This window comes from Xyrauchen texanus, chromosome 36, assembly GCF_025860055.1.
Source record: "Xyrauchen texanus isolate HMW12.3.18 chromosome 36, RBS_HiC_50CHRs, whole genome shotgun sequence".
In the NCBI taxonomy this organism is placed as follows: domain Eukaryota; kingdom Metazoa; phylum Chordata; class Actinopteri; order Cypriniformes; family Catostomidae; genus Xyrauchen; species Xyrauchen texanus.
The window spans coordinates 15005710-15029786 of record NC_068311.1 but is presented as its reverse complement, the minus strand read 5'-3'; the positions used below and the strand labels follow the sequence as shown (position 1 = coordinate 15029786).

Here is a 24077-nt window from a genome sequence, read left to right as displayed (position 1 = left end):
AGATTACTAAACACAGGACAAACAAACAAAAACAACAAAGAATTGGAGAGCTCCACACCGAGGCTGACATCCATGGAGCCATCTTTGCTGAAGGAGCTCAAGAAGCCATAAACACCAGACATCCTAAGAATATGTCTGAGTTGAAGCAGTTCTGCAAGGAAGAATGGTCCAAAATTCCTTCTGAACATTATGCTGGTCTAGTCCGCTTAGGCCCGGTTCCAGATCAAAATCTGTTTTTTATACAGGGGCCACATCAGCCGTTAAGTAGAACATGGAGAGAAAAGATCAAAAGTTCTGCATAGTTGTATCTTTTAAGCCCATCGTAAATGATATCATCTAAAAAGCTGATTTTAATGTTTGCCATAATGTGGACAAAGTTGTTTTATTCTCAAAACATTATCAACCTGTTTACACGCTCATGGGTCATGATGCGAGTCTCGTCAATGGTTTGTTTGGCATCCCATTCAGCACACAACTGAATAAAACAGGCTGCATGACACTGATAAATGATTACTGCCAGAGTAACATTCACATACAGGTGTGAGGAACATTTTCCTCTCTCATTTAGTTTTGCTCGCGTGTCCCTCCATGCGTCCCTCCATGCATGTGCAAATGATGCGAATATCTATTGGGATTTTATTAAAGTTAATCACAGACTTGGCAATAAACAGCACACGAGCCTCACGAATGGATACGGAGTGGCTGCATCACACTTTTTAGCATAATATTGCACTACTGAGTGCTAAGTATGTTTGTTATGTTTTTTCCGAAGAGGAGAAAGCACATACACTCGCATGCATGGTTCCAGATTGTATAAATTAAGTAAGACAAAAGGTGAAATATTTCCAATTTGTGCAAGTATAAATCTCTGATTGGGATGTTGCATCTATTATCTAGCAACCCTGAGCACATTAAAAGCTTGTGGATGCACGATTGGTCACAAAGCAAGATAAATAAAAGATCTAATAAAAAACATTCGTGATAAATTGATCTGCAGGCAGTAATTTGCCCTGGTCTGCAATTGAGGGTGCTCTAAGATTTGTTTGGTTGAGGTTATTGCTGCCAAAGGGGGATCGACCTGTTATTAAATCAAAGGGTTCACTTACGATTCCACACAGAACTGTAAATGTTTAATGGGATGTGTTCAATAAATACATGAAATATTATAATTATTTTTGTTTTGTGAGCTTAAGCACATTGTGTTTGTCTATATTTGTGACTTTGATGAAGATGAGATCACATTTTATGACCAATTTGTCCAGCTAATTCCAAAGGGTTCACATACTTTTTTCTTGCCACTGTATGTGGATAAATACAATCACAATGTGTGGCATTGTTAGGATCTCTTCTGAAACTCTAGATGAGACATGTTAGATTACAGTTTTTCCCCTCAAGGCAAAACCAGGAAAAATGAACCAGGTGACATACAGACAAAATAAATGAGGCTGTCAATTCCTGTTATTCTGCCAAACATCTTCTTTTGTGTTCCACAAAAGGAAGTAATAAGGATTTGGAACAACATCAGGGCAAGTAATACAGAGGGTGAAATAGAGACAGAGGATGATTCAGTGTTTATGTACGTACCTTTAAGCTCTCTGTGCTGTTATGTCTGCTTTTGTGGATAAGGCTGCCATGTTGTGGACTGTTGCTGAAACAGAGAGCATCGAAACACAGCACACCTCCTACACAGTCACCCAACAAGCACACCTGGCAAACACACACACACAAATTCAGGCAGAATCAGTGCTGCGTTATAAAACACAATCAGCACTGTCAGGCAAATTTCAGGATTGCTTAATGACAGTGTGATCTACAGGGCACACTTACTGTAAATAACACTTTTAATTAATAGAACAGAAACAACACAGCAGCAACTCTTCTGCTTTCCTGTTTGATGTTGAAGAGCATCTCTACAGTGAGCACAAATAGTGTACTGATGCTCCACAAACAAAAATAACAGGTCTTTTTATCTTTCGACTACAAATGAGGCTGTTTCATATAGCTTTACTGCAAAAATGGTCTCATTTTCCAGTAAAAATATACATTCTTAAAATAAGATACGCAAGACTTGTTTATTTTTCGAATACCGTTGGAAAATAACTTTTTTCTTGTTTTAACCTCGTACGACCAACACGTGCATGGATGTTGCATTTTGGCTTCACTATACACAACAAAATTTTAAGGACTATTACGGGTTCAATACACATTGAACTCAATCGACAGCATTTGTGGCATAATATTGATTTCCACACAAATGTATTTTGACTTTTATGTATGTATCCGTTTCTTAAAAAAAAAAAAGCAAATATATTGGTTCCAGTGAGGCACTTACAATGGAAGTGAATAGGGGCCAATTTGTAAACATTAAATTACTCACTTTTTCAAAAGTATAGCTACAAGACAAGGATATGCATGTCAAAATTATTTTAGTATGATAAAATCACTAACATTTTCTGTGTAAAGTTACTGCCACTTTTACAACTTCGTTACCATGACGAAGTAATGTCAACAAACCCTAAAATGACAACTTAAACAGTTTAAATCATACACAGGTTTTAACAGAAGAATTCATGCAAGTGCTTTTATAAAACTATAAGCTTTAAACCCTCCAAAATTTGGCCACAGTGACCCCATTCACTTCCATTATAAGCACCTCACTGAAACACAGATTATTGCTTTTTTTAAAAGAAAAGGAGGGACTTAAATTAATGTAAACTGACTGATCTCAGCTTAAAAGACTTGTTAAACATTCGATGTACGTCATGTGGTAAAACAACATGGTGCCGATCACAGCGGGATATGTCTTTGGGAGAAACTGCAACTAAACTACATTCAAAATGTTGGAGTCTCTAGTTTCATCCAATATGCCATTTTTACAATTTCAGCAATTAATCATTTTTTCCAAATACATTTTATATTTACTGTGCATTATCACATTGAGAATCAATGAGTTCATCCAAAAGCTAACACAATTTTGCTTTCAGAGGCTTTATATGGAGTTAGGATGAAAACAAGTTGCATTTCGAACATATTCTGAGACCAGTACAGACAGACAGCACATTGGAGGTTAAGTAATTTACTTAATAGGGAGTAAGGGGTCATCCTATAGCTTTCCTATGCAAATAAGTGCATTCGCTCCTAAAAACTGACCAAAAGTTCAGTTTCAGGCTGCAGATGATGTTTGGACCACTCAACATGTTTGGCAGACATGGGACAATGGTAATCAGTACATAGATTCAGAATGTATCATTTTATTTTAACATGGTTGACAATGATTGGATGATGCTGGCCATAACTTTAAATCAGAAATAATTATGATAAATTCTGATTGTGGTGGCGTGGTGGAGCGCCGACTTGTGAAAGGAGAGCGAAATTGAGATACAAGAACGGTAAGGATCATCACCTGGCAATGATTGTTACTAACAGCTGTTTGTCATTGCAGTGAGTGTGGAGATGGTTTTAAGAGCAAACCGGATGCCAATGAGAAGAGAGAGATACCCACACAGACACACACAGAAAGAGCGCGTGCTGAGTTTGCGCAGAAAAGCGAATAGTTTATGTTTGTTAAAATAAATGACCTGTTTGAGTTTAATCTCAACGTCTCCCACTTCCTCCTTGCACCCCATCCTAAGAACTTTTTTACACTGGAAACCCAGAAAGTTGGAGGAAGTGAGAGACATTAAAGACATTAAAAGCCTTTAAAATTTAAAATGTCACATTTTAGTCCCACTGTCCACATATGTTGCCATACATTTTTAGGAAAACTCTTTGCTTTAGAATGTTTTTTTTTTTCTTCAAAAAGGGAAATCGAAAATGCACACAGCAGTCATGCTCGGGTCTCAGGAGGTTAAACATGATATATTAAACAACACAAGATATATTTTCTGAGTCTTAATATTGTATGCAGTATTGCTTTTCAAGTAAATGTATCTTGTTTTAAGGATGTTTTGATATTTGAACTGGAAAAGAGTGTTTCCAAATGTAAATTAATCTTAACAGCAATGCCTTGTCAATCAGAGCCCCAATTGTTTGCCAAAATCAGTGGGCTAATATTTATTCAGATGCTATTTGATTGGTTCGGCTCCATAGAGAGTCAACACACAGCTCAACTGCAGCTACCTATTAGGAAATAATTGTGCCTTCTAAATTGACAGGAGTGTGTTATTGGATTAATCACGAGAGATTATGGAGTAAGACGAGTGGAGAGACACCCCCCTCTTTCCTCTTTTTAGGATGACTCATCACTGATGAGTCACTAGCCCAGCCAGAGAACTACATACCATTCCTACTCTTGCACTGGAAAGTGTTCCCCTTTTAAATACTGATCTGGTCTGGGACCAGCCTCATCTGCATGTGTGGTCAAATTTTTGTTAAAAATAAAAAACAGCTTAAACCAGCCTAAGATGGTTTGCTGACTAAGCTGCTCTTCAACTGGTCTAACAGGCTTCCCAGCCTTGAAAAGTTGGTGCTCAGCTGGTTTAGGACCAGCCAGTTGATCTCCCAGCTTGACCAGCTTAAAGTGTCCAAAACCATCAAAACAGACCAACCTGAACAGATTGGGAAACCAACAAACTAGGTTAAAACTATGTTTTATTTTTACCAGTAATTGTTCAAGGCCTGAATGCTGTTAAATACCTCAATAAAACTGACTGACTTCTCAAAGTTGGAAAGTGAGGTTCTGCTTGACTCACTTGCCCACTGAAACCCTGTCCATCTGGAGACTGCAGAAAGCTGTGGTACACTTGGTTGGCCCGGGCAATTACGGTTCCCACAGCATCTTGGTAGTGTGGAGCAGCAATAGCGAGCAAAGGTAAGGCAGCCAGAGGCAGATGATCTACGCTGCTGGACACGCAACTTTCATCATAGCTGTAAGGATTTAGACTGTGGAGGAGACAACAGCCATGTTAGCAACCATACTGGTAATCACACAACAAAGCAATCACAGATTTTCTTAGGAAACACTGCTCAAAGACAGATACGTTTTATTTGGGCACAGCCCCTTAGAGAACTGGGAGGGAAATTATTATTTTAAATATTTTTGCATTCCCTGGCTATACTTCGCAATTATTTTGGATTCTCTCACAACAGCTTAATCCATCCCTTATGAAAATGTACAGAGCACCTTGCATGCCCTAGCTAGGGCCGGCCCGTCCTGCAGGCGGTCGCCTAGGGCCCCTGGGGGTGCCCCACAAACACGTGCAATGTAAACGCAAAACGTATTGCGAGGGAACTCAAACTATTGTGAGGAAACGCAAAACTTATTGCGAGGGAACACATACTACTGCAAGGGAAAGCAAAACTTATTGCAAGGACATGAAATAATAAAAAAAAATAATAATAAATCCCACCCTGTCCTCTAAGGGGCTTTGTAATAATTAACCAGGCTTGACTGAAAACACACAAAAATCCTTTTATTAGCAGCACAAGTTTACAAAACACTTATTTTGCAAGTTTTTCTGCTGTCTTTCCAGAGGATAAAAGGTGCAAACTGGCAGAGGCTCCACTACTTACTTATGTAATTTCTGATGGCATTTACTCACGCCAAAGTAATAAATCCCTCTTTTTGAGATGGGGATATGTGTGAGTGGGGACTTGTTAAGGTAAATGGCAGCTATGATTAAAAGTGCAACTAAGGTCAGCAAAATGCGATGATGCAAGGCGAGAAGAGAAATTGTGGAGTTTGCCAAGTACCACTGAGAAGACTGAGGTGCTTCATCACACTGCACTGTAGGAGTATGTGTGTCTACAGCACAAAAATGATTGCCTTGCCCATACGGTGCCTCCTGGAACAGCTGTGCTAACCCCAGAACCATCAATCAAACATAGCGATTAGCTACCCAAGGGCTCTGACAGGGAGTTAGTGAAGCTCGGGGCAAAAGTGAGGAAGATGGAGGGGGTATATCCCCCTTAGAGCCCACCCTGCTGAAAACACCAACATGTGCTTTTCACCAGCATATGTTGTGTTTTGAATGCTGGTTCCCAACAAAGGATGCTAGTGTGCTAGTGTCCCTATAAGGATTCTTAAAAGAAAAAACTTTCTTGGCAAAACAACTTTATAAAGAAGACCACAGTGGTTGGCCAGCTTCACCAGCTACATTTTACATACATCTCTCTCTCTCCCCCTAACTGCCGTCTCAGGCTCATCTTTATCCCTCTCCCGGCTGACTGGGGCAATTCAGTGCCAGGTTTCCATCCTTCCGGGAGCCATCTGGCCTGACTTACTCCACCTCCGCCCACCCCCCACCCCACCCCCATTTCTGGAGGGGAGATGTTGCCCTTCCAGCATCGCGCTGCCGGATGGTCTTCACCGCCTCCTGGGAACATGAGCAAGAGGAGGGTATGGGGAGAGAGAGCGAGAGAGAGAGAGAGAGAGAGAGAGAGAGAGAGAGAGAGAGAGAGAGAGAGAGAGAGAGAAGAAAAAGAGAATAGAGGGGGGAAAAAACACTACACAGTGGCCCTCAGTGACACCGGGCTATGGCATTGGAACCCTCAGCTGTCCCTTTCAGCCGCCGAATGACGCACTGTTCCAGTGCCACCGAATCATGCACTCCCTCTGTATCGTAATCCTCTGACAGCAGCGAAGGCTCTCTGATGACATATCTTCCTCCAACTCAGGGGTTTGGGCACCAGTGTGAGAGATCGCTGCCTTCCTTATGAAGGAGGAAGCAGGAGCCAGGTGAACTGCTCACAGAGACTTTAATTAGAAACAGTTACACACGTTTGTCGGCTGCATGCTTCTCTCTCTATCTCCCCCTAACTAGTGTCTCGGGCTCCTCTTTATCCCTCTCCCAGCTGATTGGGGTATTTCAGTGCCAGGTGTCCATCTTTACGGCCCACCCACACCATCCTCGTCACACAGTGAAGCTCCTTTTATCAGCCTGTTGTCTGGGGGAACTAAGTAGCTCTGTGATGGTTGTGAAGAAAATCACTGAGGATAGTGCAAGGACTCATTTCTCTGATTATAATGACAACCCATGCTCATGCTAATCAGACTTCTGTAACATTACCCTCTGCTACACAAGAGCAGGTTCCGTTTACATCTATGGTTCTGGAGGCTACTTCTATCTCTATCTCTCTCACTTTGGCTCTGTCCAAAATCTAGTGAGCAGCCTACATAGGCAGCATTTGTAATGCGTCATAGGTGCTCCCAACGTGAAGGCTGCTCCAAAAGGAAGGCAGAATAATTATGCTGCGAAATTATCCATAATATAATAATTACATTTAAATTGGCTTGTGAGAGCCAACTTACTGAAATCCTACTTAAACGTATTATTATTCCGATTCTTCTTATTCTTCTTGCAGTCAAAATTTCGGTATCTAACTCCTCCTAGAGCTTTTAAGCTACAGGCACCAAACTCGGCACAGACCTTCAGACTAATCCCGAATAGTGTGCTATATCTTTTCTAACTGATCGGACTTACGGTTTTCCCACAGCGGATGATCAAAACTGGAAAAATCCCATTGACTTAACATTGCGGAATGTTCAGAAATTTAAATCTCAACTGACATTTTCACACACACAGACAAAAAGGGCCTGTCAGCCCTGCATCTCTCCCTCTCTCTCTCCCTCAGAGGATTTATTTTATCAAGCAGCCAAAAAGTAATGACCTAAAATCTTCATAGCCACACGCTAAAATATGCTATAAACGTGCTAGCTTCATGATAACACATGTTAGCATCGCCTAGCAAAGTGCAAAAACATGCTAAAAACCTGCTAGCATCATGCTAACACAAGCTAGCATCGCCTAGCGAAGTGCAAAAATATGCTAAAAACGTGCTAGCATCAGCTAGCGAAGTGCAAAAACATGCTAAAAACGTGATAGCATCGCCTAGCGAAGTACTAAAACGTGCTAGCATCATGCTAACACATGCTAGCATTGCCTAGCGAAGTGCTAAAACATGCTAAAAATGTGCTAGCATCATGCTAACACATGCTAGCATCGCCTAGCGAAGTGCTAAATTATGCTAAAAACGCGCTAGCATCATGCTAACACATGCTAACACATGCTAGCATCGCCTAGCGAAGTGCTAAAACATGCTAAAAACGTGCTAGCATCATGCTAACACATGCTAGCATCGCCTAGCGAAGTGCTAAAAAGTGCTAAAACCGTGCTAGCATCATGCTAACACATGCTAGCATCGCCTCGCAAAGTGTTAAAAAATGCTAAAAATGTGTTAACATCACCTAGCGAAGTGCTAAAAAATGCTAAAAACGTGCTAGCATCATGTTAACACATGCTAGCATCGCCTAGCGAAGTGCTAAAAAATGCTAAAAACGTGCTAGCATCATGCTAACACATGCTAGCATCGCCTAGCGAAGTGCTAAAACATGTTAAAAACGTGCTAACATCATGCTAACACATGCTAGAATCGCCTAGCAAAGTGCTAAAAAAATGCTAAAAACGTGCTAGTATCATGCTAACACATGCTAACATCGCCTAGCGAAGTGTTAAAACATGCGAAAAACGTGCTAGAATCATGCTAACACATGCTAGCATCGCCTAGCGAAGTGTTAAAACATGCTAAAAACGTGCTAGCATCATGCTAACACATGCTAGCATCGCCTAGCGAAGTGCTAAAAAATGCTAAAAATGTGCTAGCATCATGCTAACACATGCTAGCATCACCTAGCAAAGTGCTAAAAAATGCTAAAAACGTGCTAGCATAATGCTAACACATGCTAGCATCGCCTAGCGAAGTGCTAAAAAAGGCTAAAAACGTGCTAGCATCTATCTGTCTGTCTATCTATCTATCTGAGGGTAAATATCTATCTATCTATCTATTTGAGGGTCAATATCTATCTATCTATCTATCTATCTATCTGAGGGTAAATATCTCTCTCTCTCTATCTATCTATCTGAGGGTAAATATCTATCTATCTATCTATCTAGCAACTAAGTTAAACTTTAAACTACTTTAAACTACAAACTACTTTAAACTAGTTTAAACTACAAACTAATTTAAACTTTAAACTCATTTTAACTATAAACTACTTTAAACTTCAAACTACTTTAAACTATAAACTACTTTAAACTACTTTAAACTAATTTAAACTTCAAACTACTTTAAACTTCTTCAAACTTTCTGGTCCAAACTTTCACAAGACAACTTAAAGTTTGTCTCGACGAACTTTTTCTAGTTTCATGTTGATGTTATGTTTCATGTTATGTTTTTTGTTTAAATATATCTAACCAAGATTACTTGCTTTGTGAGAGACAAACAACACTCTTATTTACACATTTTAATATGATTATTCATTTGTTTTATACACTACAGATTAATCAAATCAAATCAAAATCAAATCACTTTATTGTCACACTACCATGTACACAAGTGCAACAGTAGGTGAAATTCTTGTGTGCAGTTCCGAGCAACATAGCAGTCGTGACAGTGACAAGACATATGCCAATTACAGTAAACAACATACTTACACAACAACAATTTACATATCAAATGGACACATACATACACAACACAATAATTATATACAATGTACAGTAAACAATACACACAATATAGAATACACAATATACAATAAAGTAAAGAGTATATGAAATATAATAATAATATAATATAATATATATATAAAGTAGTTGTATTGAGGAGAATATTTTGACAGTCTAGTGTGAGATTATAGATTATAAAGTGCAGTGCTAATTATTGATCCTGATAGATCAAGTGTTCAACAGTCTGACTGCTTGGGGGAAGAAGCTGTCATGTAGTCGGCTGGTGCGGGTCCTGATGCTGCGATACCGCCTGTCTGATGGTAGCAGTGAGAACAGACCATGAATTGGGTGGCTGGAGTCTCTGATGATCCTCCGAGCTTTTTTCACACACCGCCTGGTATATATATCCTGGAGGGAGGGAATGTTTGTATTGTTCTAAACATAACAATTTAAGAAGAGAAACTTGTGATATGGCTGATATGAGGTCAATTGGAGACACTTATTTTTATATTAAAATCTACAGCCGAAGTGGACAATGTAAGTGAACCATAATACTACAATAGTAGGTCGTTGCACTGCAAACAATAAGATTGTAATATAAAAAACACAAAATTATGAATCAGTAATTATAGGGATGAAATATACTTTATTAATCATGAAAATAATATGCAAAAATATGCAATAAAACAATTACAATTATAAACTGTTTATTTAATCATTTCTTTGGAGGATAAATAATAACAGAGTGATGGTTACTCAATAAATAAATTAATATGTAAAATACTGTGCTATGAAATCGGCACATTATAAACAACTTCAGATGAGTATACATTCATAGAGAATTAACCTTGTACCTATAGTGGCTTTTAAAGGCTATATATTAGCGGCTGTAACGATTACCCTGTCTTGTCTCACTGTTGCCCTCTTGTTTTCCATCTTGTCACTTTTACACTTCTTAGTTTTCACTTTAGTCCCTTATTTAACTCCATAGTCCACCCTGTCTCGTTTCACTGTTGCCCTCTTGTTTACCATTGTTGTCACTTTTGCACTTCTTAGTTTTCACTTTAGTCCCTTATGTAATTCCATAGTCCTTGTTAGCGTTCGTGTTCACTGTTCATTGTTTACACCTGCCCTTGTTAATTTGCCTTTGGTTTCTGTTAATCACCTTGTTATCTTGTTTGAGTTCTGTTCTTTCATTGGCCACCTATCCCATGTTTGTGTATTTATACCCCGTGTCTTTGTTCTGTCTTTGTCGATCGTCGTTTGATGTTGAACCTGGTGTGTCTTTCCCTTTCGAGTTCCCAGTTCATGTCTACCTTGATCTGCTTACCCAGTTTATGTTTCTTTTCCCCATCGTGGGTTGTTACTTTGTGTTTTGCCCTGTTTAGTTATTCAAATAAAGTTCAACTGCGTTTGGATCCGCATCTCCTCGTCTGCCTCGTTAATCAAGCGTAACAGCGGCACACACACACACTTTGGGAATCTCGAAACTGCAACTTGTTATAACATACTCAGAAGTCATGAATATTAGTAAACATGTTACAAAAACTTCACCAGAAATCATAGCCTACTACATACATCATTTGCAACACAGCCTTATTACATTACTGACATCAGTTCGTTGATTCCTCTGTACGCTTTGGGCAAGAAGTGCTATTTATATGACAAAATAATGTATAAAAATCCAAATAATGTCTTAAGCACCAGTCAAGACATCAAGGTCAAGACTAATGAGCTATGACCCTGCGAGAACTATCGATCCTGTCGTGTTTACATGAACTCTACCGGCTGGAGAAGGACATTTTTTAACAAGCATTACATTAACAACAACCAAGCAGACCAGGGGCCAGCCCAATTACACATGCTCCACAGCAGGAGAGGGTTCAAAGACCACATCCAAACTACTAGGTATGCCCCCTTACCTCACCACCCTGGATTCATTATTTATTTACCCAGTAGTGCAATTCATTTTTAGGCCATGCTAGCAGCTGGTGTTGTCGCTGAGGAGCTGTTTTACCTCCCGAGAAAAGATGAACTAATATGTCTGGCTGGGAGATTTGAAATTTCCATTTCAAATTGAAAATATCAAACTAAATGTCATATTTTAGTGTTAATGATTCCCCTTTTCATATGTGCAGGTTGTCCTTCGCAAATTCAAATGGCTACAGTAAGAGATAATACATCTGAACAACAACAAACTAAATTAAGTAAAAACTTTGGGACAGTTGTCCCAAAACTATGAAAATGTTCTATAGAATAAAGAAGGAGATTTTAGGGAGAATTTTAGCCTCAGTCACCATTCACTTTCATTGCATGAAAAAGAGAGGGAGTCAACATTATTTTAAATTTCTCCTCTTGTATTCCATGTAAGAAAGAAGTAATACAGGTTTTTACGACTATATATGTGCCAGAATGGTCCACTAATCGACTAGTCTTTCAACAACAAACTAGTCGATTAGTGGGATTAACTACTAACATTAATATTTTTTTAGCGGAGGCGGTTTTAAGGGGATTCTCAAATTAATTGAGAGACACAACTTCCTGGAGAGCATTTTTGCATGATGATAGCTTGTTGTACCTAACAGTGAATAACAGGCAGCATGGTAAAACCATCTGCAAGAAGTTTTGTTGCATTAGGTTTAGTTGTATTATGCACTGCTGCTGTTACATCCGTCAAAGCAGCGAATCAACAATACATTTCAAGACGATCACTGTCTGCTTTGAGTTACGCTCCAGCATTTGTGACTGTGACGAGGAGGAGGGTGTGGCCAGGCCGTGAGGATGCAAGCTGTCCCTGAATTGTTCTAATCAGCCAGGAGGGGGATAAAGACGAGCTGGAGGAGCCAGTTTGAGAGAGAGAGAGAGAGAGAGAGAGAGAGAGAGAGAGACCGCTGTGTTTTAAATGATTTATATCACGAAAATTTTGTTGATTGCTCAGCCGGTTCCCTCCTCCTCCTTGCCCATCCTTACACGTCACAGTGAGGTGTTGTGGATAAGCTAAAGTATTTTTCTGATTCTGTCTGACACTGCTTAAATAAATAATTGCAGATTAAAAAAAGCTGTTGAATTTCAAGGCAAGTATCACCTTTGAAGTGAGTCATTCTGCATTCAGGAAAAAAAAGAGGTTTCGTGCCACTCTGTATTGGAGCCTTTCTTACTTCTTACTTTTCTTTGAGATATGTGCAAAAAGTTGTTATAGTTATTTAGTCTATTTATTTGTAGAATATCTTTAGTAATGTTAAAGTTCTGCGCTTAGAGTCTGCATATCCCTCTGAAATGCATCTGATCATGGTCATGTGAACATAATGGAGCCTAATTATAAATGTATGGGCTCCTTAACACAGACAAGTCATTCAGACATCCCACTGACTAGTCGATTATGAAAATTGGTAGTTCTCACATCCCTAGTTATGACATGAATAAGTAAATGATGACAGAATTAAAATGTTTTGCTGAACTATCCCTTTAATCTTAGAACTAATTAGGTTTATATGTAAAGGACTATCTTCTAGCAGATGGCACTTAACTAGGGATGTCATAAAATATCGATATATTGATTGTTGATTGGCACGTTATTTTATTTATGTTTTTTTGAGGCATCTATACGTTAAAATTAGCAGACATTTAAAGAAGAAGCCTAATTTGTGTGCTTCCCAATTCACTCAGTTGGGCTTCTGTTTACCAGTCTGTCGTAATAGCATTGGGAGACCACAAGAGGGCAATAAAATATTAACTGAATCTGGTCGTGGTTAGGAAAGGCACAGGTATCACACACAGAGGATGAGCTGATGCAGCGTAGCAGATGGCCATCCAAAGTTACGTAGGTTTTTGTAATGGATGAGTTTGCAGAATGGCAATGTTTTTTATGCAATATTTTCTGCATGTAGCCTTGAATAGAAGAATCAGAATCAGAATGAGTTTTATTGCCAAGTGTGCTCAAGTACACAAGGAATTTTTCTGGTTTTCTGGTTTTCTGTATTTACATTATTTAACTATGGGGAGTCCTGAAGGCAGTTTAATTGTTCATGTGGTAAATGGCCTGAGGGTAAAAACTGTTTTGTAGAGTGCTCTGAAGCCAACCATAGGGCAACAGTTCAAAAAGGGAGTGGGCAGGGTGTGTGGGGTCCAGAGTGATTCTACCTGCACATTTCCTTATTCTGGAGATGTAGGGTGTCTTTGAGGGTGGACAGGGGGGCACCAATAATCCTCTCAGCAGTCTTGACTGTCCGTTGTAGTTTCCTTCTCTCTGACTTGGTGGCTGAACCAAACCAGACAGTTATAGATGTATACAGGACATTCTCAATGACGGCTGAGTAAAACTGAGTCAGCAGCTCCAGTGGCAGGTTGAACTTACTCAGCTGGCGAAGGAAGTACAACCTCTGCTGAGCCTTCTACACAATGGTCTCCCACTTCAGATCCTGAGAGATGGTAGAGCTCAGTAACCTGAATGACTCCACTGCTGCTACAGTGCTGCTTAGCACAGTGGGGGGTCCGGAGGGATCATCTAGTCCACTATGTTTTGAGCATGTTCAGCTCAAGATTGTTGTGATCACACCAGACTGTATGCAGATTCACGGATGAAGCCAATGACCGTGGCGTTGTCTGCAAATTTCAGATATATAAACAAACAACTAGAATAACTATTCTCTCTTGGCTTCAATACATGTGAACACTAAAAGGATGAAACAGCAATGTAAAAAAAAATCTAATATTTTCCTGACAGTAGCTAAAGTATCTTGAGCACTGTGTATTTTGTCAAAAAATATCTTTATCTTTATACTGCCTACGCTCTTTCCATGACTGCAGAGAAGTAAAAGATTATCTCCAGAAAAGAGCCTGCCAAGCTAGGTAGTCACAAATATGTTTCAAGTGAACAAGAAAGAGAACGAGCCCTGAACTTTCCTGTTTGTCATAAAATATTGATTTTGATGTTCTTCTTGTTTTTCTTCCTAAAGCTGTGAATACTAAGCTGCAAAAAGCAGGCAAATTTTATTCAAGCAATGGCATTAGGGCTTACAATCATGAATTTTAAGAAGCATAGGTTGTAACAACCCTTTCAAAAATAGGGAAAACCCATGGTACAGTGATGGTACCAGGTGGTACTAACCTGGTACTTTAATATATAGTATATACCACAGTACTCAATGATTACTCCAAGGTATCAAGGTATTATCATGTTGCCATGACCAAAACCATTGTTACACCATGGTACGTTTTATAATTTAGTTAAACACATTCACCCATGCCATATTTCCAATCTAAAATCTAAAATCACTAGACATGTCATAAAATACCAATATATATTTTTGATGCATCGATATATTTACCTTTAGCCGACATTTAAATTAGAAGTCTAATTTGCATGCTTTCCAACTCACTCAGTTGGGCTTCTGTTGAATGTCTGGTGTATTAGCATTGAGAGACCACAAGAGGATTAAATAACTTTTACTAATGCAGGTCGCAAGCACAGGTATAAAAACTTAGGATGGGTATTATAGAGCTCCTTGCACAGGACGCCTACACATACAAGTTACAGAGGTTTTTATACTTGTTCAAGAAAGAAAGTGACGTACATGCGTTTGCAGGTTAGTGGATGAAACTGGTTTAACTGCACAAACTGAACGATTCGAAATTGTTATGCAGTTTCTCTGTTTGTATTTTTGAAGAGGTTTCATTAAAGCTGTCAAACCACAAATGACTTGCAACTGAAAATACATTGTGAAGGTTATATGAAAGATGCATATACACAATATATAATTGTGGAAGTGGGGGCATGGTGGAGTGAATATTCGGAGAGAGAGAAAGAGATAAGTGTGCACACACCTGAGCACAATACGTCTAACACATGTTTCTCACTTCAGTGAGCAATGGGGAGAGCGATATAAGGAGGAACCACGCCAAAGACTGGGAGAGAGAGAACTTGCACACAAATGACCTGACTGTGTTCCGTTTAAATGAATGTTTTGAGTTAAACAAATAAAAGATTACCTGTTTGAGTCAAATTTGTGTTTCCCGTTTCCTCCTTGTCTCTACTAATGTACCCCGTTACAATCATCCAATGAAGGCTAGAGCAAATAATCTTTGTCCTTTGATAATGATTTGGGTCGAATTTAATGGAAAACTTTGGGAGTTACATTCCGTGGCACTTCAGATTTTTGAACAGCCTCGAGAACTGCCAAGCACACACATTGTGTGTACCTTCATAGAAAATAATTATTTCTAATGTTAATATGCAAGAATGTGTGAAAGCCCCTTTAATTTAACCTGCCACTCACACTTTACCAAAGCTGTGTTGAGAAATATGTTTGAAAACGCAAAGACTACTGTGCAATGGTTAGCCCAATTTATATCTGAAAAAATCCAGTTATAACGATAATCATCAGGAAAATCTTCCGATTATCGATTATGCGTGAATAAAAGGCATTGATCTCAAGCCTAAAAATCAAAATGTATGTGTAATCTTGGGAAGTAACCAGTTCTATTTTACAATCATCAAGGTTAAATGAGTAACCCACTAACACACACAATACATACACATCCCCTAAAGTCATAATAATCCTCACAACCTCATTAGCAGAGGGGACACAACGTCTCGTTCCCTTCGTTCCCGTTGTGTCGAATGTAGTGACACAAGGGGTCCCATTTCAAAGCGCCATGCACTAGACAGTGTTATGTGGACTGCTGACACAGGTGCAAGCAGGCTGCTGCATGCTAGAACCAACCAGATGATATGACCCCAGTTCTTTTAAAGACAAAACCTTCCAAGCTCTCTGTCAGCACAAATGGAGAACCATGCACTTCCTTCTAGCCTTCTCCATGGGTGATGGCTGTGAGGTCAGGAAAATAATCCAGCTCCAGCTGAGGAGTGTGAGAGGAATGATTTTTGATAAATAACGCACCTTTAGACTGCCAAAAAGCTCTTGAACAAACAAAAGCAGGAGCTGAAATCTAACCAATCATTCACAAACACTGCTGTGTGTAGGCAAGCAATCTTTCAGAAGATCTAATTTGTGGGGGAAGCGTATTATAAATCGTATTAATGTTTATAAAGATTAGCTGTCATTATCATTATGTCTTCCGACCATTAGGACCAATAGGACTTGGATTAAAAAAAAAAATATTAATCTGAAAAGCCTCTGTAAGCTATTGTCTTTCAATTACTAAATCAAATCAACAAGATAACCTTGGAAATGGTATATATTTCCCCTTCCTTCCTATGATGTAAGGGGATTAACGAGAAGCATTAGGCACAAACAAGCTAATCAATTTCCAAATATAAGAGCTCTATTCCAATTTAATGCACAGAAAAATATACTGCCCCACAAAGTCAAAATGCAGTAACTACGCCAACATTGAAATAGAAATATGACTTTATTGCACTGAAAAAAGCAGAGATATATGAGTACAATGAGACCAGGAACATGTTTAAAGGTAAAACATATATTTAGACATATAAGAGGTAACTGTACTATAAAAAACATAGTACAGACAGCAAGAGAAAAAAAACTGCTGCAGAGCAAATGCACATTTGTTGGTATCATTTCACTTTTTATTTGGAGTAAATCAAATTCTTGAGTTATTTGGGAACATGTGCTACCACTGTTCGGCAGCCATTTTGAAAGTTGCTCCAAAACTTCACTGTTTTTGAAGACCTAAAAAAAAAACCAAATCAGCTGGACCACCTGGGGGTGGAGCCTCCACTCTCCGCTGGGCAAAGCCTGTCACAACAGCGTGTCTGTCGTCATGATGCGGTTTGTCAGGGATATGAGTGGCGGGCAGCGACCTGATTCGCTGCTGACTCCATAGGAGGAGATGGCGGGCGAGTTGTGACATATGACGAGAGCGATTCACCTTGGCGATTTATATACGCTACCGTCACGGTGCTGTCTGAATGGATCAAGACGTGCTTGCCCCGAATCAGTGGGAGAAACCTCCGCAGGGCAAGGAATACAGCCAGCAACTCTAGGCAGTAGATGTGCCAACGCAGCCATGCCCTGTCCAAGAGCCAGTGGTAGCGTGCCCATTGCACACGGCATCCCAACCCTGTTGAGAGGCATCTGTGGCTGTAGGGGGACTCCGGTCCACAGAAAACAGAGGTCTCTCCAAGGGTTGAAAGTCTGAAGACAGGAGGGGGTGATTACCACACGTATGTGCCACGCCATGCCCATCTCGGGACTCGTGTCTGAAGCCAGTGCTGAAGCGGTCTCATATGCACCAACCCGAGCAGCGCGACTGTGGCTGATGATGTCGGAAGCGGGTCATCCTCAATCCTGTGGGAAGAAGTATCGACGTGGGGGGCAGCTAAAGTGGCTTTCTCTCGTGAGGAAAGAAAGCCATGACCGCAACTTTGCCATGGCTATGTTCTCGCACTGAGAACATAAACCATTCATAAAACGCTGCCTGCGTGTTATCGCGAGGCAGCTCTTATGACTGTCAGAAGTGGAGAGAAATTGAACACATCCAGGAACTACACAGAGGCGGAAAGACATCTTTAAAAAGATGTGTCCTGAAAAGGACGTTCAACGCATGTTGTGTATTGCTCTTTTGTGAGTGAAAATAAACTCTTTTAGGTGAAAGAACACTCTTTTAGACAGATGCGCTGTCGAAGTGCCCTGGAGTGTGGACTGCACAGCGTGCAGAGAGAGAAAATGGAAATGCGCCGTAGATCCAACAGCAGTGCTCTGCCACAGAGGTGAGTGGACCAGTAGTGAGACTCAGCTTGCTGATCCACAACCGCTCGGCTCCAAAGAAAAAAATCTGACTGACAGACACATGCCTGCTTCCCTTTATACCTGTAGGTCCGGGGGCGGTACATGCAAATTCTGTCTGCCAATTTCTAATTGGCCTTTTCTCAAGTTCAGAGGTATGCAAGGCTCCCAAGGAAGACCCCTTGTGTCACTTCATTCGACACAACATCGAGTAAGTGACTGAAGGGGAACTGCTGATAATTACATTAAATGAAAATATTTAAGAAGCTTCTTGAGCTCAAACATGATTCAGTGCTTTGTCTGTAATTATAATCCAGAAATATAACTTTGTTTTCATGTGGGCTTATAATGAACAGTGCCTTTGAAAAGCCTGTTTGCTCAAAGCTTAAAAGTAGAATAATTATTTTATCTGCTTAAACAAAAACAAACATGCTCTATGTTGGAAAATATAGTGTTTTTTATTCATGAAAAAAATTATGTGTTTACCTTGACTCTACTTACTCTAGGTTTATTTTCCACTGACCTCTATTGTTCCTAATAAGCCCACTGAGCAAATAACCCATTGAAACTAATATTAAACTGAACTCCTTGTCAAAGCTATATACTGAATCTGTTTTCATTGCAGAGAGAAAAATTATTGAAAAAATTATAAGGACTGTCTAAAGATTTATTTTAATGGTTATGATGTTTGAGGTCTAAGTCTACAAAAAAATAATAAATATTGAGGTGTTTATTTAGTAAAATGTGAAGCATTTACATTTTTAAAACCATAGTGGGCTTATTAAGAACACTGATTCGGCTCATGTCAGCATGGATTGCTTGTGAACAGCCAAAATGTGTGTAAACCCTGCAATTTTGTTATATAATATTCTTCTGATTGAGTTCGCTGAATTTAAGGGGCTGCTTGATGTTAGACAATCATAACAGTGGGCGTTTACAATTAAGTTTTAAGGAGGTACTTAGGCCAAAACAGAGCATTTCAGAAAGAGGGCCAAAAACAGGGTGGAACAAATGATCATATGTTACTAAATTGTGACACTGATAACATTATCAGTGTACTTTGGGGAAGATAATAAAATGACTTTAAAGTAAATGGGGTCAATTTTGATTTCATGTTGACTGCAATGGCTTGCCACATAACAAGGATGTTTTTCACACAAAATTATATCGAACTTTAGCCTGTGTGAAGACTAACGATGACCTACAGGTTGTCTGGTCCCCAATCAGAGGAGGAATACTGAGCAGACTTGGACCACAGATGCTCACAGGTGGCACTGTCGTCAAGAGACAAATCAGAGTACACCTCCTCCTTATCAAGAGGTGAGACAGAGCCCCAAATTGTTTTACTCCAGGAGTCACGTACTGAATTGACTTGCACACCGTACTTCGGTGAGAGAAAATCAATGTGGAAGTGTTTTTTTCAAAGTTGCTAACTGGAAATGCTGTGTGGAGGTGGCAAACAAAGGCCAATAACATTCCTCTCCACCTTTGCTTTTGTGTGCTTTCTATCCGTAAACACTAATGCATGTGTAAGTGTGAGTGTTTGTGTGTGAGCTTTTGGTGAAGACCACAATTATACACAAACACATACACAAACCATAAAGGCACTTCTGCAGGCACACCTCATTAGGAAAGGAAACTCATTATCGGCCGTGAAAGCTTGGCAGGATGGCCACAGGTTTCAAAGGCAAATCCCAACGCTCTTAAACAGAGGAAATGAAAAAATACAGTGCCGTAGAAAAGTATTTGCCCCATCCTGATTTCTTCTGTTTTTGTGTAGTTTTCATACTAAATTGTTTTAGATATTCAAACGATATATAACATAAAACAAAGGCAACCTGAGTAAACACAAAATACAATTTTCAAATAAATATATTTTTAATTTAAGCAAAAAAGTTATCCAACACCCATATCACCTTAATAGTTGGTCGTGTCACCTTTAGCAGCAACAACTGCAACCAAACGTTTCAGATAACTGGAGATCGGTCTTTCACAACGCTTCTTTCCAGAACTGCTTTAATTCAGTCACATTGGAGGGTTTTCGAACATGAACTGCCTGTTTAAGGTTCTGCCACAACATCTCAATTGGGTTCAAGTCAGGACTTTGACTAGGCCACTCCAAAAGTTTTGAGGCATTCAGAGGTGGAAGTACTCTTATGCTTTCGATCACTGTCTTGCTGCATAATCCTTTTGCGCTAGAGCTTCAACTCACAGACTGATGACCGGACGTTCTCCTTTAGGATTTTCAGGTAGAGAGTAGAATTCATGCTTTCCTCAATTATTGCAAATAGTCCTGGCCCTGAAGCAGCAAAGCATCTACACACTCACACTACCACCACCATGCTTGACCGTAGGTATGATGTTCTTTTTGTTTAATTCTATATTTGATTAACCCCAGATCTAACGGGAACCCTGTCTTCCAAACAGTTCCACTATTGACTCACCAGTCCACAGAACATTCTCCCAAAAGGTTTGAGGATAATCAAGGTATGTTTTGGCATTGGCCTTAATGTTCTTCTAGGTTAGCAGTGGCTTTTGCCTCGCCACTCTTCAATGTACAGCATTTTTGCCAAGTGACTTTCTGATAGTGGAGTCATGAACAGTGAACTTTATTGATGCGAGAGAGGCCCGCAGTTACTTGGATGTTGTCCTTCGCTTTTTTGTGACTTCCTGGATGAGTCATCGCTGTGCTTTTGGAAGGTCAGCCACTTCTGGGAAGGTTCACTACTATGCCAAGTTTTCTCCATTTTGAGATAGTGGCTCTTACTCTGGTTCGTTTGAGTCCTAGAGCCTTTAAAATAGCTGTGTAACCCTGTTAAGACTGTTGTATTTCAATCACCTTTTTCCTCATCATTTCTGGAATTTATTTCAACCTTGGCATAGTGTGCTACCGGGTGAGACCGTCACCAACTTCATGCTAATGAAAAAGTTATATTTAGATGTTAATTTAATTGAACAGGGTTGCTATAATCAGGCATGGGTGTGTCTAGTCCAGCTGAACCCCATTACGAATGCAGTTTCATAGATTTGGGGATTTAGTAACTAATGGGGGCAAATACTTTTTAACACAGGCCCAGTTGGTAATGGATAACTTTTTCCATGAGCACATTATCATTTAAAAACTGTATTTTTATTTTACTCAGATTGCCTTTGATTTATGTTTGAATTTTTTAACAATTTAGTATGAGATATACACAAAACAGAAGAAATCAGGATAGGACAAATACTTTTCAACAGCAATGTACATGCATGGCAGCTGTACTGGCAAAAAATATGTAAACTATAAGGATTGTTCACACTGAATGCATAATTTCATAAAAACATCTAGACACAGTGCAACAAATAGAATAGACTATTGAAGAGCCACCTATGGGTAAAATTGTACAAAAATCTGAGTGCATCCTGTTGCCAATGTGTTTTGTAACGTTTTGACTTTGCGTTGTGTAGATATTGGTCAAATAATCAAATTGTGTTCCATCTTTTAACTAGAAACAGCATAATAAAAACCCTGTGGTCATGGCACAAACATAGAATAAACATTAATATGCATCACAGCAAAGCAAAACAGCGCAGACCAGTTTGGATGAATGTGAAAAAACCTATGAAAAACATATCCTGATCATATGTCATCCCAAAATCATTCTCATTACTGTAATGCAAATAATCATAATAAATAAATAATTACATATAAGTAAAACTGTAAAGTGTTTATTGATGTTTGTAGTATTTACTGTACTGCCTTTAATTTATTCTGATTTAAATACAAATAAATAATCCTTGTATTACAGAACCAAGAATCTTATAAGAATCCATATTTAGACTTACAGAATTACAAAACAGTCAAAAGTAAAATGTACAGTTACATTAGAATTTGGGGGTCAAAAGTACTTAATTGTCATCATAATAATATCATGAATAATAATTGTCCTAAAATTTGTTTAATTTTCTTGATGCATTTTTTTATTTATTTTGGGGTTAAATGTGACGTGGACATGTTTTCCAGAGGCTCACACATTGAGGGCTGTCTGCAATGGGCTCTGACTATTTAGCCCTCGTTGCTCATGTCCAACAGGCTGACTGAACCCAGCAGGAGATTAGATCAGCCATAGAGCACACTGCTCTCTTCCTGGTGCATCACAGCCTTCTTCCTCCTGATGTTTTTTTTTTTTTTTTGGCTGATGCTGATCTAAGTATTTAAGTAATCTGACCATCTATGTCATCATTAAAGAAGGAAAGCAATGGATGAATGGAAAACAACACTGTGTGATTTTGAAGGTGGGCAGCTGTGTGAATGTCAGGATGTTTACAGGTGAATCTCACAAAACATATCCAGATCACTTTTCACCACTAATAAATAATTAATAGATTTTAATTTATGTTATACAGTAAAGAAGAAAAAAGGACTGGTTCACTGGTTTGACAAGTTTTGCAAGATTCATATATTTGTGAATGTACTGTATCTGTGTCTTTTCCTGCAGGCTGATGTTCTTTATTATATCACTTTTATTATATCTCCCTTCTCAGAATAGGACAAATGCAGACAGACAGACATAAAACTGGCCATAGTTTCTGCCTTTTTCTATCTTTTCCTTTGTCCTTTGCTCTAGATAGTTAATAATCATTGCTGCTACAGCCAGTCTGAGCACTAAACCATAAAACACACTGCAAAAAAGAAATGCCGTTTGTATGTCACTCATGAAAAGGGTTTATCACATTGAAATCCGTGGTAACCGAGTGATTGACATTTTTTATTAGACCCTGTGTGTCATGGGAGAAGGCAGAGATTGTGATCATGTGAGCAAAGAAGCTCTTCCACTCTTTATGTTTGTTCTGCTCAGCTCTCTGACACTTTGACGCTCCATCATTTTCATTGCTTCATGGAGCTGATGAAAAAGGAGGAAAAAATACACAAAAAGCCTAAAGCTATAGAAGAAATCCAGTAAATGCCCCAGAGCCCTTAAGCTCTTGAAGCGATAAATCTGCTTTCACGGCTTAACCAAACTTTGTCACTGGATGTCGCTAGTCTCTGGACTCTGTGGCGTTCTTACTGCTGTCGCTCTAATGTTATTGGTCAGCAGCACAACTGGCCATACTTTTGAAAATCTGATCACAGATGAGATACATTGCCGGTTAAATTAAGATGTCCCCCTTAATTGACAAAAAATCACTTCACAATGACCTAAACAACATCCAGCTTGTTTAAAATTATCACTGGCAGTTGGTGGGTGGGTAAACGTGACCAAGGCAGTGACCAATGAGCTTCAGTCTGAAGTCTAGTTCATACTGTAGAAAAAAAATTACTAAAAGTGTGTTTTCCGGAAGTTTTTAGTGGAAGGAAGCTAAATATTTTTCTGCAGAAAAAGAATGGAGTCCAGTGTGTGTGGATGGTGCATATGGAGGAGAGGCTCATTGCTCTTGGGATATATTTAATTCATATATAATTTTATTATAATTTATATTATAAATATAGCATTCATGAGACTGTACTTATACTTTATTATTGTACTTATTATGTACTCAAAAATAATAACTGATATTGATTTGTCAATCGAGGGATTCTATAGTCAAATATTTTGTATACGATTGTTTATTTGTAATCAATATTACTCATTTTAAAATGAGGAGCCACCATTAGGCTACAGACATTTAAAAATTAGCAAGATTCAATATATTAACAGGTGAGAACCCCGTTAGTTTTTCAGAAAGCTGATTTTTTTGCGTACACATTTAAACATGTATTAATGTAGGGGACATCAATGATAATTATTTGATTGAATTGCATGTGGAGATTTAGTGAAATGCCATGTAATAAGAGCCAAGAGCGAGCCTTTCCAAAATGTCCAAATGGGAATAGTGGTAAAAGATCCAGCGATCCGACATGTACAGGAATATTCTGAATATTCTGATGTGCACTGTATGGAAC

The 24077-nt window shown here is 39.1% G+C and overlaps 1 protein-coding gene across 1 annotated transcript in view; it reads right to left on the bottom strand.

Moving 5' to 3' along the window:
- Nucleotides 1–24077, bottom strand: part of LOC127630073 (membrane-associated phosphatidylinositol transfer protein 3-like) — a 223637-nt gene that overhangs the window by 69950 nt on the left and 129610 nt on the right. Inside the window, 2 exon segments of the mRNA XM_052107484.1 lie at nucleotides 1585–1707; nucleotides 4692–4881. Of these exon segments, the coding sequence (XP_051963444.1) occupies nucleotides 1585–1707; nucleotides 4692–4881 (313 nt within the window).